We start from the raw sequence: 11,845 nt of genomic DNA, 5'->3' as shown, positions 1-11,845 counted from the left end.
GCGGGGCTGGGGGCGGGGCTGGTGAGGCTGAGGGCGGGGCTGGTGAGGCTGAGGGCGGGGCTGGTGAGGCTGAGGGTGGGGCTGGGGGTCTGGTGAGGCTGGGGGCGGGGCTGGTGAGGCTGGAGGCGGGGCTGGGGGTCTGGTGAGGCTGGGGGCGGGGGCTGGTGAGGCTGGGGGTGAGGCTGGGGGCGGGGCTGGTGAGGCTGGGGGTGAGGCTGGGGGCGGGGCTGGTGAGGCTGGGGGCGGGGCTGGTGAGGCTGGGGGCGGGGCTGGCGAGGCTGGGGGCGGGGCTGGGGGGTCTGGTGAGGTTGGGGGCGGGGCTGGGGGTCTGGTGAGGTTGGGGGCGGGGCTGGGGGTCTGGTGAGGCTGGGGGCGGGGCTGGCGAGGCTGGGGGCGGGGCTGGGGGGGTCTGGTGAGGTTGGGGGCGGGGCTGGGGGGCTGGTGAGGCTGGGGGCGGGGCTGGTGAGGCTGGGGGTGAGGCTGGGGGCGGGGCTGGTGAGGCTGGGGGCGGGGCTGGTGAGGCTGGGGGCGGGGCTGGTGAGGCTGGGGGCGGGGCTGGCGAGGCTGGGGGCGGGGCTGGGGGGTCTGGTGAGGCTGGGGGCGGGGCTGGGGGGTCTGGTGAGGTTGGGGGCGGGGCTGGGGGTCTGGTGAGGCTGGGGGTGAGGCTGGGGGCGGGGCTGGTGAGGCTGGGGGCGGGGCTGGGGGCGGGGCTGGTGAGGCTGGGGGCGGGGCTGGTGAGGCTGGGGGCGGGGCTGGGGGCGGGGCTGGTGAGGCTGGGGGCGGGGCTGGTGAGGCTGGGGGCGGGGCTGGTGAGGCTGGGGGCGGGGCTGGGGGCTGGTGACGCTGGGGGCGGGGCTGGGGGCGGGGCTGGTGAGGCTGGGGGCGGGGCTGGTGAGGCTGGGGGCGGGGCTGGGGGCGGGGCTGGTGAGGCTGGGGGCGGGGCTGGTGAGGCTGGGGGTGAGGCTGGGAGCGGGGCTGGGGGCTGGTGACGCTGGGGGCGGGGTCAGAGCTGGCAGTGTAAACATGGCTGCTGTGATGGAGAAGCTGCTGCTGTTGGCTGTTTTGATCGGGGTCTCGGCGGCCTCGGGCAGTTTGCTGGGCGGCATAGAGGAGGCTCCGGTGGATGACCAGGTGATCCAAGACGCCGCGCAGTTCGCCCTGTCCGAGTACAACAAGGCCTCCAACGATCTGTATGTCAGCAAAATCTCCAGGATCGTGTCTGCCAAAATCCAGGTAACCGAGAGAGAGGGTGAGAGAGAGGGTGAGAGAGAGGGTGAGAGAGGGTGAGAGAGAGGGTGAGAGAGGGTGAGAGAGAGGGTGAGAGAGAGGGTGAGAGAGAGGGTGAGAGAGAGGGTGAGAAAGTGTCTGAGAGAAGGTGAGAAAGTGTCTGAGAGAGAGAGAGAGAGAGGGTGAGAAAGTGTCTGAGAGAGGGTGAGAGAGGGGGTGAGAAAGTGTCAGAGAGGGTGAGAAAGTGTCTGAGAGAGAGAGAGAGGGTGAGAAAGTGTCTGAGAGAGAGAGAGAGGGTGAGAAAGTGTCTGAGAGAGGGTGAGAAAGTGTCTGAGAGAGAGAGAGAGGGTGAGAAAGTGTCTGAGAGAGGGTGAGAAGTGTCTGAGAGAGGGGTGAGAAAGTGTCTGAGAGAGGGTGAGAAAGTGTCTGAGAGAGAGAGAGGGTGAGAAAGTGTCTGAGAGAGAGAGAGGGTGAGAAAGTGTCTGAGAGAGGGTGAGAAAGTGTCTGAGAGAGAGAGAGAGGGTGAGAAAGTGTCTGAGAGAGAGAGAGAGGGTGAGAAAGTGTCTGAGAGAGGGTGAGAAAGTGTCTGAGAGAGGGTGAGAAAGTGTCAGAGAAAGAGAGGGTGAGAAAGTGTCTGAGAGAGAGAGAGGGTGAGAAAGTGTCTGAGAGAGGGTGAGAAAGTGTCTGAGAGAGAGAGAGAGAGAGGGTGAGAAAGTATCAGAGCGAGAGAGAGGGTGAGAAAGTGTCTGAGAGAGAGGGTGAAGGTGAGAAAATATCTGAGAGAGAGAGAGGGTGAGAAAGTATCAGAGCGAGAGAGAGAGGGTGAGAAAGTGTCTGAGAGAGAGGGTGAAGGTGAGAAAGTATCTGAGAGAGCGAGAGGGTGAGAAAGTGTCTGAGAGAGAGAGAGAGTGAGGGTGAGAAAGTATCAGAGCGAGAGAGAGAGGGTGAGAAAGTGTCTGAGAGAGAGGGTGAAGGTGAGAAAATATCTGAGAGAGAGAGAGGTTGAGAAAGTATCTGAGAGACAGAGAGAGAGAGAGAATGTGTGAGATTGAGTGAGAAGGGGGGAAGAAAGTCAAAGGAGGAGAGAGAAAGAGAACCGAAACAGAAAACAGAATGTGAATGAGTGATGGAGAGGGAGTATGAGAGAGAGTGTGAGAGAGGGAGAGGGAGTATGAGAGAGAGTGTGAGAGAGGGAGAGGGAGATGGAGTGTGAGAGATGGAGTGTGAGAGCGAGTGGGAGAGAGAGTGGGAGAGAGAGAGAGTGTAAGTGAGATGTATCTCTTTATCTGTCTTTAAGTACCGACTTGAAAACCTATCTCTTCAACATGATCACCTCCGTCGTCCTCCTTCTCCCTTGGTCAACATAAAACCCCCACCACTTTGCAGCACAACAACAACAACAACAAGATTACACTTGTATAGCGCCTTTCACGAGATGCTGCCCTACATGAAAGCTGCTCTATCACTGAAAGTTGTTGCTTCTGCTTTTTTTGCCTAAGAAGGGGAATATTCATGTGGTTTGTTAAGGTGGTGTTGAAAGCTTTGCAAGCACTTTTGAGACATTCTCCTGATGCGAAAGGTGCTGCATAAATGAAAATTGTACTGTATTGTATTGAACTTAGTGTTTGTTTGGATATATAGCAGGTTCGTTTAAAGAGTTACGTTTTCTTTCCGTCAGCTGGTGAGCGGGATATTGTACTTTCTGGATGTTGAGTTGGGGAGGACACAGTGCAGACGTGCAGTTGTCGACTCACTGGAACTCTGCAGTTTTCACACTGCTTCTGGCTTGGCTCGCGTAAGTGTTTTGCAATCTTGTTTTTGTCTTTTCTGTTAGCCTACTTTGTTCTAATTTGATCCTAACCAGATGTCTTGATTCTGTGTATTTTGATGGCCTAATTCCACTCTTGAGTAGATTTATTGCTGGGCTATTTTCTTAACATACATCCACTTTAGCATGAAAAATGACATCCACATCCTCCTCGTTGGATATAAGGAGGAAAATAAAGGATGGAAGAAGGAGAGTCTTGCTATTGCTATTGTTTCTCCCCTTTCTTCCCCTCCAAAAGAATATCATGCATTTACTAGGACGTGTAACAGTCGCTGAACTGCTGTCCTTGCATAAAAGCCTTTTCATGATTTGACAGGCACAGAAATAAACCACAAGATGTTCACTGGCACCATTTAAAAGTTGTAGAGAAGTTTTCTATGAAGCTCATATTTTCTGTTTCTAATTTAATCCTTTTGCATAGGCTGTTGTTCCATAGGCAATGTAGCCTTTCTATACCTCACCCGAACACCCATGATTTGTATGTTAGCTGGACTCTGGGTACCAGCAGGCTTTTTAACCTTAGAGGGCAAACCAGCTGAGCATGATGCTGTTCTTTCTTGGTATCCATTCAAGATAACTTTCCAACAAAAGGTGTTGAATAGCGATTAGGAGTGGGAAACCATCAGTATTTTTTGATATTATAAGGTCAACTGTAGCACTGGCTGAAATTAGTGGGATATCTTTGCTCACTGAAGCATTAGGGAACCATTATCTTCCTGATGCTTTCATTTTGGTATAACCATTTTGCATTCTAGAGATCTTTTTAAAGAGCAAGTAAGTACGTCAAGTACTTCCTAGCATTAAAAATGTTGTTACAATGCAGGCTTGCATTTTCTTTGTTAATGTTGTGCTTATACGGGAGTACTTTAATGTAAAATGTATTTTAAATAATGGAATTGGACAATGAGGGAGAAATTTCATTTAGAAATAAAAACTGCAGTCTTTATTTCTGGATGAAAAGGGATGATGTTTGTGAGTTCATCAACCTGATGGAAGCTATCAATGAGCATACCGATCATTTTACATTTTAAAGTGGTGGTGTTGGGTATTCAATGTAAAAGTCCACTATTCCATTGTCCGGTCAGTTTACCATCCAGGGACAGTAAATGGCTTTGACTTGTGACAGAAAAATGTGCAGATGTATATGGAAGCATTACCTTAAAACTGCTGTCTTTATTTCTAGATGAAAAGAAATGATGTTTGTGAGTTTATAAACTACTCATTATTGCCCTGTGATCGAATGCTGGTGTTGATTATTACAAGAACAGAATTTGTGATTGTTTACTGTTGAGCACCTCAGTATATCACCTCCCAAACAGTGCTTTCTCCCACCAGCGTCTGTCTGCCATTGATTGCCACTATCTTTGATTTTAATCTTACCCGCTCAGCTTTTCCCCCATCGCCCACCTCCACCACTATCTCCCTCAGGATATAGAGAAACTCATCTACATTTATTGGAGTCCTGTAGCTCAGTGGTTAGAGCACTCGCTTTGCAAGCGAGAGACCTGAGTTCAATTTCAGGCAGAGGGCGAAACCTTGGGCAAGTTTCCTTACTCCACACAGAGCCTAATAATAATCCCTCCAAAACCAAAAACAATAATAAATTGGTCATTTTCAATCTACGACTGTTTGTGGGACATTGCTGTGTGCAATTGGCTGCCGCGTTCGCCCACAAATATACAGTCAATTCACTTTACAGTGTGTTCTGTGAAGCGCTTTGGGACGTCCTCCCGACGTGAAAAGCGCTATATCAAATGCAAGGATTATTATTATTATATTATTATTGCATCCAGGCTTGACTATGGCAATGCTCTGCTCCCTAGCTCTTCCCTACACAAGCTGCAATCCAACATGCTTCATGTCCCCTACCCCACAGTCAGCTATCAGGCGTTCAGCTTATCTGACCCACTCACTGGAACTCTATTCTGGAGACCCTCCTATTCGCTCAATCCATTCAAGGTTCGCCTCAAGACCTACCGCTTTGATCATACGTTCTTTCATCTTTCCTCTTACCAGCCCCTTGGCATCCCCCCCAATTCTGGTGCCAAGCCAATATTGTTAAGCCTTTGTGATGACCTCCTGCTGTGAAAGGTGCTATTATAAATGTCAATTTGTATTGTGTATTGAACAGTATGAACAGTAAAAGTAAGAGTGAGACGTATTATTTTACACCAGTTTTTCTGCTTTTTTCCAGAAAGAACGTTGCAGGTTTACAATTCGAACCATCCCTTGGCTACAAGTAACCCAGCTCCTGAAATCACAGTGCCAGGAAGTGACTACCTGAATTCCTGTGCTGAAGGGAATTTAGACAGACGATTGTCTGAATTGCTGACAAACCTGCTGCAATTATACTAATGCTAACTCTTACACGATTGTGGCTTTATGTCATTGCTACACTTACATAACAAGACTAAATGTCATCTGGAGCATAAAAGCTACCCACTAGAACTAATGAAAGGTTTATTTTCTCCTTAAACACACAATAAAAGCATTGCTTCTTCAAGCATTAATCCAGCGAATAAATGAGACTGGGCCAATGAAGCTATTCTGTTGCCAACTGTGGACATTTGCATGGACATTTGCAAAATGATGTCCTGTAGAAAGTCTACTTTTGCCCTTGTCCTGGCATTCTCTTTAAGGTTACTGTTGTTCAAGATCCAGTTCTGAAAGGTTTCCCCAGTTGGAGGAAAAGTGGCTAATGTCACTTAAGCAATCTCCAGGAAGTGGATCACCAAGTTGCACTGTAGGTGTTTCAGGGTCCACAAAGTAAGGATAAATGTAAAAAAAAGTTTTGTTTTTTAAAAAAAAATTACTCCAGCATTGGCCAAACTACTGGGGAGTGGAAGGGAGACTGTTGGGCACTCAAGCTTCTGACCCCTTAAACACATTAAAATATATTGGTTCTTTGAAGCCCCCATCTCTCCGAAGATTCTCACCTACAGGCCCTGATACTATGGTTGGTTATCTTTTCCTAACTACATATAATGTCTTACAAAATACCTGTTTTTTTTCTGCTTTAAAAATGATGTGCACATGAACAAGATTTAAATAAAGCTTCGAATTATGTTCAGTTTTACTTTGTTGATTTTATTCTTATACCATACAATTTATATTTATGTAGAACCTTACGTGTTGGCTCAGGATGGACTGGCGGTTCAGAATGTTTTACATTGCTGTCTGGCCCAGTTGGGGGTGGGAGCTCAGTGGGGGCAGAAAGATAATGCAGTTAAAGAAGTATGTTTTGAGACAGGCCTTGAAAGGGTAGAGAGGGAGCGGGCGAGTCAGAGGGATTCAAGAATGGATTAATATTTGGATTTTTATTTGCATAATGTGCATAATCTTATAAATAAATAACCAAGTTTTTCCTTATGTCCTAGTCAACAATTCTCCAGACAAATTGATTGTTTACTTCAATGCTATTTGTGGGCCCTTTGTGTGCAAAATGGCTGCTGTGTTTGCTTATAAATAAAAAATTGCTACATTAGGCAGTGATGATGTAAGGCACATCATTTACATATTTCTAACCAAAAAGCATAATGTCTGGCAATGTGCACTTACAAAGGGCAAATATAGCGCTTTTCACGTCGGGAGGACGTCCCAAAGCGCTTCACAGAACACACTGTAAAGTGAATTGACTGCATATTTGTGGGCGAATGCGGCAGCCAATTGCGCACAGCAATGTCCCACAAACAGCTGTAGATTGAAATTACCAATTTATAATTTATTATTGTTTTTGGTTTTGGAGGGATTATTATTAGGCGTGTGGAGTAAGGAAACTTGCCCAAGGTTTCGCCCTCTGTCTGGAATTGAACTCGGGTCTCTCACTTGCAAAGCGAGTGCTCTAACCATGGAGCTACAGGACACTTTCTATGTGTCTTACTAATATAGAGATTATTTTAAACACAGTAATGCACGGCAGGAGTTATTATAAGAACAACTCCCATGTTATAGACCCAGCATGTCTCCGGTTAAATCTGGGATAATTGTTTCTATTACATAATGGCTTCAGAAGAGTATGGAAATTACATATTACATGATACATAATTGCTACTCCTGTAGGGAGTATCGTAATCACAAGATCACACAGAGGTTTGAATGAAGAAGCCCATTTGATTTCATCCTTTCAGAATACCAATCAGCCCAGTATCCCATTGTAGAATACTTTAATTCTTAAAGTAGTCCAGTGTGGACCTCTGCCACAGAGCTAGCCTAGAAACCAAATCCTTTTGTTGATTGTCCTCTGTGTTAAGAAATATTTGAAACCGAAGTGCATTATCTTATCAAATGATTCCCTAACATTGAGTTTCTTAACACTGTTATAACTTGCTGAGAGAACAAGAAGTTGACCATCCACAAGTGAGACACAAAATGATAATTAAACTTTCTGAATGTGAGCTTTGTGTCCCATTATATAGTGCTGCTGTTAACAGTAGTTGTGATTTTAAGCAGCAGCTCTATATTGTAACTGGTGGAGTCTTGATATTGCTTGTGAAAATGAATCTTGAGTGTTTGCTGCTGGCAATACAAGACAACGCTGCAGTTAATCCATAAAAACTGCAGCCTATGCATAAGGTCCTCACTGGTGCTTTAGAAACTGCTTGACCGTAATCGGCAAGGTTTCCACAGCCCCAGAGGCTCCCGTTCTCAGACAGTCCAATAACAAGCATGCATCATTTTAAATTTTAACAGTGCATTTTGTTGAAGGTAAAAAATGATGTGGTGTTTTGCTTCCAGTCAACATGTTTTGATTGCATAACTAAATGAAATTGGCTAGTTGGACTCACTTGCTTCCTGTCAACACAGCACATTCCTTGTATAAATAGAAAGTCCTCTTAGGACACAGTCTGAGCTGGCAGTTGTTTTTCCTCTGTCAATTTTTTCTCTCCTTCTCAAGTCATTTGGCTTCTACTTGGGGTACAGTTCAGCAGTCAGTCAGTCCCTCATCCACATGATCATTAATCATGTGGGAGCTTAAACAGTGAATGTCAGTAGTGGATTTAACTGCTTTAGGTGGGGGTGGGGAACATTTCCTGGCTAACATTGCTAAATACAAGGGTCAATGAACAGAGATTGCTGGCTGATTTACCCAAGGATTATGTTTATTTACTTGTATACCATATGACCTGTGTAAATACACGGGGAAAAAACACAAAAAAAAATTCACAGAGGCTGGGAAAAGCTTTGAATCCCATCGAGAACTCTCTTCTAGAAAATTACATTTGTAAAGCATCTTTCAAGTTGGGAGGACGTCCCAAGGCGCTGTGCAGTCAGGGATTAGGACCGGTGGGTGGGATCAGGGAGGGTGGAGGTTAGAGAGGGTAGGAGGGTGGCTGAAGGCACAATCGTAGAGGAGGGTTTCGAGGAGAAGGGAATGTAGGATGGAGCTCCAGAGGGTGGAGACAGAGAGGCTGAAGGCCCGACTGCCGTTGGTGCAGTGAGCCGGGTGTGGAACATGGAGTAGGCCAGACCCTGCTTAATGGAGGGAGCGGACAGGTTGCTAAGGGGTTAGGAGGTCAGAGAGGTAGGAGGGGGCAAGGCCATGGAGGCCTTGAAAGTGAGGACGATAATTTTGAACTCGATCCTCTGAGGGATGGGGAGCCAGTGGAGCCGGACTAGAGTGGGAGTGATGGGATCATGGAGCCTGGTGCGGGAGAGGACACGAGCTGCAGAGTTCTGGATGATCTGCAGCTTGTGGAAGGAAGAGTTGGGAAGGCCGACAAGCAGGGCGTTGGCATAGTCAAGCCTGGTTCTAATGAAAACATGTATGATATGAGCTCTATTGAATTCAGTCAAACATTTTGTCCTGCTTCAGTGTCAGCCTGACTCAATTAGTAATACTCTTGCCTCCGAGTCAGAAGCTTGAAACCGATATAGCCACTCAATCTGCTTAGCAAACACGAGTCTACTTCATGTCAACCACAACAACTTACAATTATATAGCGCCCTCATGCAAGGTAGCTTCCCAGAGCGCTTGACAGTGGCTGAGCCTGACTTAATTTATTAATTCCCTCATGTCCCTAATAGTTCTAATTTGGTAATAGAGTTTGTAATACCTTTTGCTTCTATTCTCAATACAAAGGGTAAACCTTTCAAAAAGGTGATTTGATTCCAGTTTCTGTATGTGGTTATGGTGCCACCTGCTGTTACGCTATCTCATTCAAGGAACAAACTCTTCATATTTTTGCAGGAGTCAGGACATGTATAATACAGTGGAGTAAGGAAATTTGCCTAAGGTTTTGCCCCGCAAAATCACCCTGAGTCTTCTCGTTTCGAAGGTGACTGCTCTAATCAATACGCTACAGGACTCCAATGCCAACATTCATGAAGCAGTCAATAACTACCGTGTGACTTTCAGCTGTTGGTTAGTGGGATCATGGCTTCACTCCGAGTTGTTGAATTAGGGGGCAGGGAGTATTTTACTGCATATTGGGGGTAATTCTAAATGAATAATCCAGGAATTTCTAAATGTAATCTGTCTGGTAGATACCATTTAGAATGGTGGGATCACGAATACATGCTGCACCATTTGGATCATTATAAATGATCAGGTTTAGCCACAGCTCAAATGAATCACTGATATTCAGTCTGAAAGAATTGCAGGGGAGTGGTATGGAGGGCTTTGAAGGTGAAGACCAGGATCTTGAACTGTATCCTCTGTGTGATGGGAAGCCAATGGAGTCGGGTGAGGATGGGGGTGATAGGGTCACGGAGCCTGGTGTGGGAGAGGACATGGGCTGCAGAGTTCTGAATGAGTTGGGGAGGCCGACAAGCAATGAGTTGGCATAGTCGAGCCTTGATGTAATGAAAGCATGTATGAGGGTCTCGGCGGCCTGCGGTGTGAGACAGTGGTGGAGTCGGGCGATGTTGCGGAGGTGGGGGAAGGCAGAGCAGGTCATGGCGCAGATGTGGGGTAGAGGGATAGTTGAGGGTCAAATAAGACCCCAAGGTTCCGGACTGGCTTAGCAATGGTGGAGTGTGCAACCATGGATGGTGATGCTGTCAGAGCATGAGGTGAGGAGGCAGACATTGTGTCAGGACAGCAGTGGACCTGGAATCAAGGGTAGAGGCAGAGAGATAGAGTTGGGTGTCATCCGCATACATGTGGAAGTTGACTCCATGTCTGCGGATGATGTTACCAAGAGGGGGCATACAGATATTGAAGAGGAAGGAACCAAGGATAGAGCCCCGAGGAACGCCGCACAAGATGGTGTGGGGGCTGGAGGAGAAGCCATTTGTAGAGATGAAGTGGAAGCCCTATATCAAATGCAAAAATTATTATTATTATTGAGAACTGTGTCACCTCCGACACATCCAGAGTCTGTGCAACTGTGAATGAACCTTAATAATGGGATACTATTGGAGAAGGGGGGCTGTGGAGGTAGGAATGGTGAGTGGTTGAGTGCACTGGGCTTCACAAATGTTGCTGTCTGACAAATGGACCTCACACTGACAGGACAGTTATTGCAATCACATTGCTAGTGACTGTCTCAGTCACTAAAATGCAGCTAGATGATGGCACCAAACAGGGATTGCCTTGTAAGAGCAATGTCTCTATGTGTTTGTCCTCACCATTACCACTGCTGAAATTCATTGGTTTAACACTAATCTGTGAGAAGATACGTATGTGCACAGCAATTAGAATTTTCGAATCCCTCTTACACTTAATTTGCTAGAGAAAGTAAACCCAGAATAATAGCTTCAGTAACTGAAGGCAGAGGAGTTTGCATTCCAGAAGGATAGGATAAGATGGGCTGAATGGCTATGTTCAGCCCCACCTCTCTTGTGATATGTGATCTTTAATAGACTATGCATAGGGAAGGAGATATTGCAAACTCACAGACTATTCCACACTGGAAATGGGTAAAGCTGACATCCAAAAGTGGTGATCAGAGCAACAGAATCACATCGATTTGCACCTAGTTGCTTTCTTGCTGAATGTCTGAAACTCTAGATTGTAAATGCCTCTGTCCTTCACAATAACACACTAAAGGGAACTCTGCAAACCACAGGTGGAGCATTGTGACTGATGATGATCATAGGCAGAGATTGTTACTGCAAACTCATGGGGACTGCCAAAGTAGTTCTTTTTATGAATTTATCCTACTGAGATTTGAGCATTTCCATTGAATAAATGTCAAAGGTTGACGACTCAGCCCAGTGAGATACCTTTCCACTCAGGCAGAGTCTCCAATGCTCTTGTATCAGCCCAGCCAAAAGCCTGGAGACTGTTATGAATCCTTGCGTGGTTTTAGTATAATAATAATCCTTGCATTTGATACAGCACTTTATCATGTTGTAGAGATGTCTCAAAGCGCTTTCCAGAATATACTGTAAAATGAATTGACTGTATGTCCCAAGCCTTGGCTGCTAGCAATCTCCATCTAACCTTTCCGGGATTAGATGAACAGATCTCTGGGGAGAGAGTACAATCTCCATCTCAAAAAACAGCGATAGCCACTCATATGTGAAACTTTCAGTGGTTTCGTTTGGATATTCATAAGCATTGTGATGGATTTCCATGTGTGTCAGATACCAGCTGATCAAATACAAAAATTGTCCCAGCACCTACAATTTTCCATCTCAAATGGAAACACAGTTATGCCAACAATCAAATAATAATAATTATTGATAAAAATACCTGGTGAACAAAATATCACCCTCCTGCAAAAAGTAGCTATTTTACGAAGCTCAAATGTATGAAGAAAAGTAACATCTATTCATATGTAAAGGGACAGGGTTATTGGCCTAGCTGACCTATCACTGAAGACCATTCCAAAGTTACCTCTGTAG

General features: G+C 46.3%; 1 protein-coding gene across 1 annotated transcript; it reads left to right on the top strand.

The window, feature by feature from the left end:
• The first annotated feature begins 970 nt into the window (after positions 1-970).
• LOC103181669 (cystatin) lies at positions 971-6,128 on the top strand. Its single transcript, XM_007898318.2, has 3 exons — positions 971-1,233; positions 2,906-3,022; positions 5,250-6,128. The coding sequence occupies exons 1-3, from the start codon at positions 1,024-1,026 to the stop codon at positions 5,337-5,339; spliced, it is 417 nt and encodes a 138-aa protein (XP_007896509.1). The 5' UTR covers positions 971-1,023; the 3' UTR covers positions 5,340-6,128.
• The last annotated feature ends 5,717 nt before the right edge of the window (positions 6,129-11,845 follow it).

The sequence above is a fragment of the Callorhinchus milii genome, unplaced genomic scaffold (assembly GCF_018977255.1).
Source record: "Callorhinchus milii isolate IMCB2004 unplaced genomic scaffold, IMCB_Cmil_1.0 Scaffold3, whole genome shotgun sequence".
Lineage (NCBI taxonomy): Eukaryota > Metazoa > Chordata > Chondrichthyes > Chimaeriformes > Callorhinchidae > Callorhinchus > Callorhinchus milii.
Note: the sequence above shows the minus strand (reverse complement) of the source record. Positions and strands in the feature narration are given on the sequence as shown.

What these genes read in the sequence shown, in the direction of transcription:
- LOC103181669 (XM_007898318.2), top strand. Translation starts at nt 1,024, where the DNA reads ATGGCTGCTGTGATGGAGAAGCTGCTGCTGTTGGCTGTTTTGATCGGG. An exon ending in TCGTGTCTGCCAAAATCCAG is followed by an intron (nt 1,234 to 2,905) that starts GTAACCGAGAGA and finishes TCTTTCCGTCAG; the next exon opens with CTGGTGAGCGGGATATTGTA. An exon ending in CTGCTTCTGGCTTGGCTCGC is followed by an intron (nt 3,023 to 5,249) that starts GTAAGTGTTTTG and finishes GCTTTTTTCCAG; the next exon opens with AAAGAACGTTGCAGGTTTAC.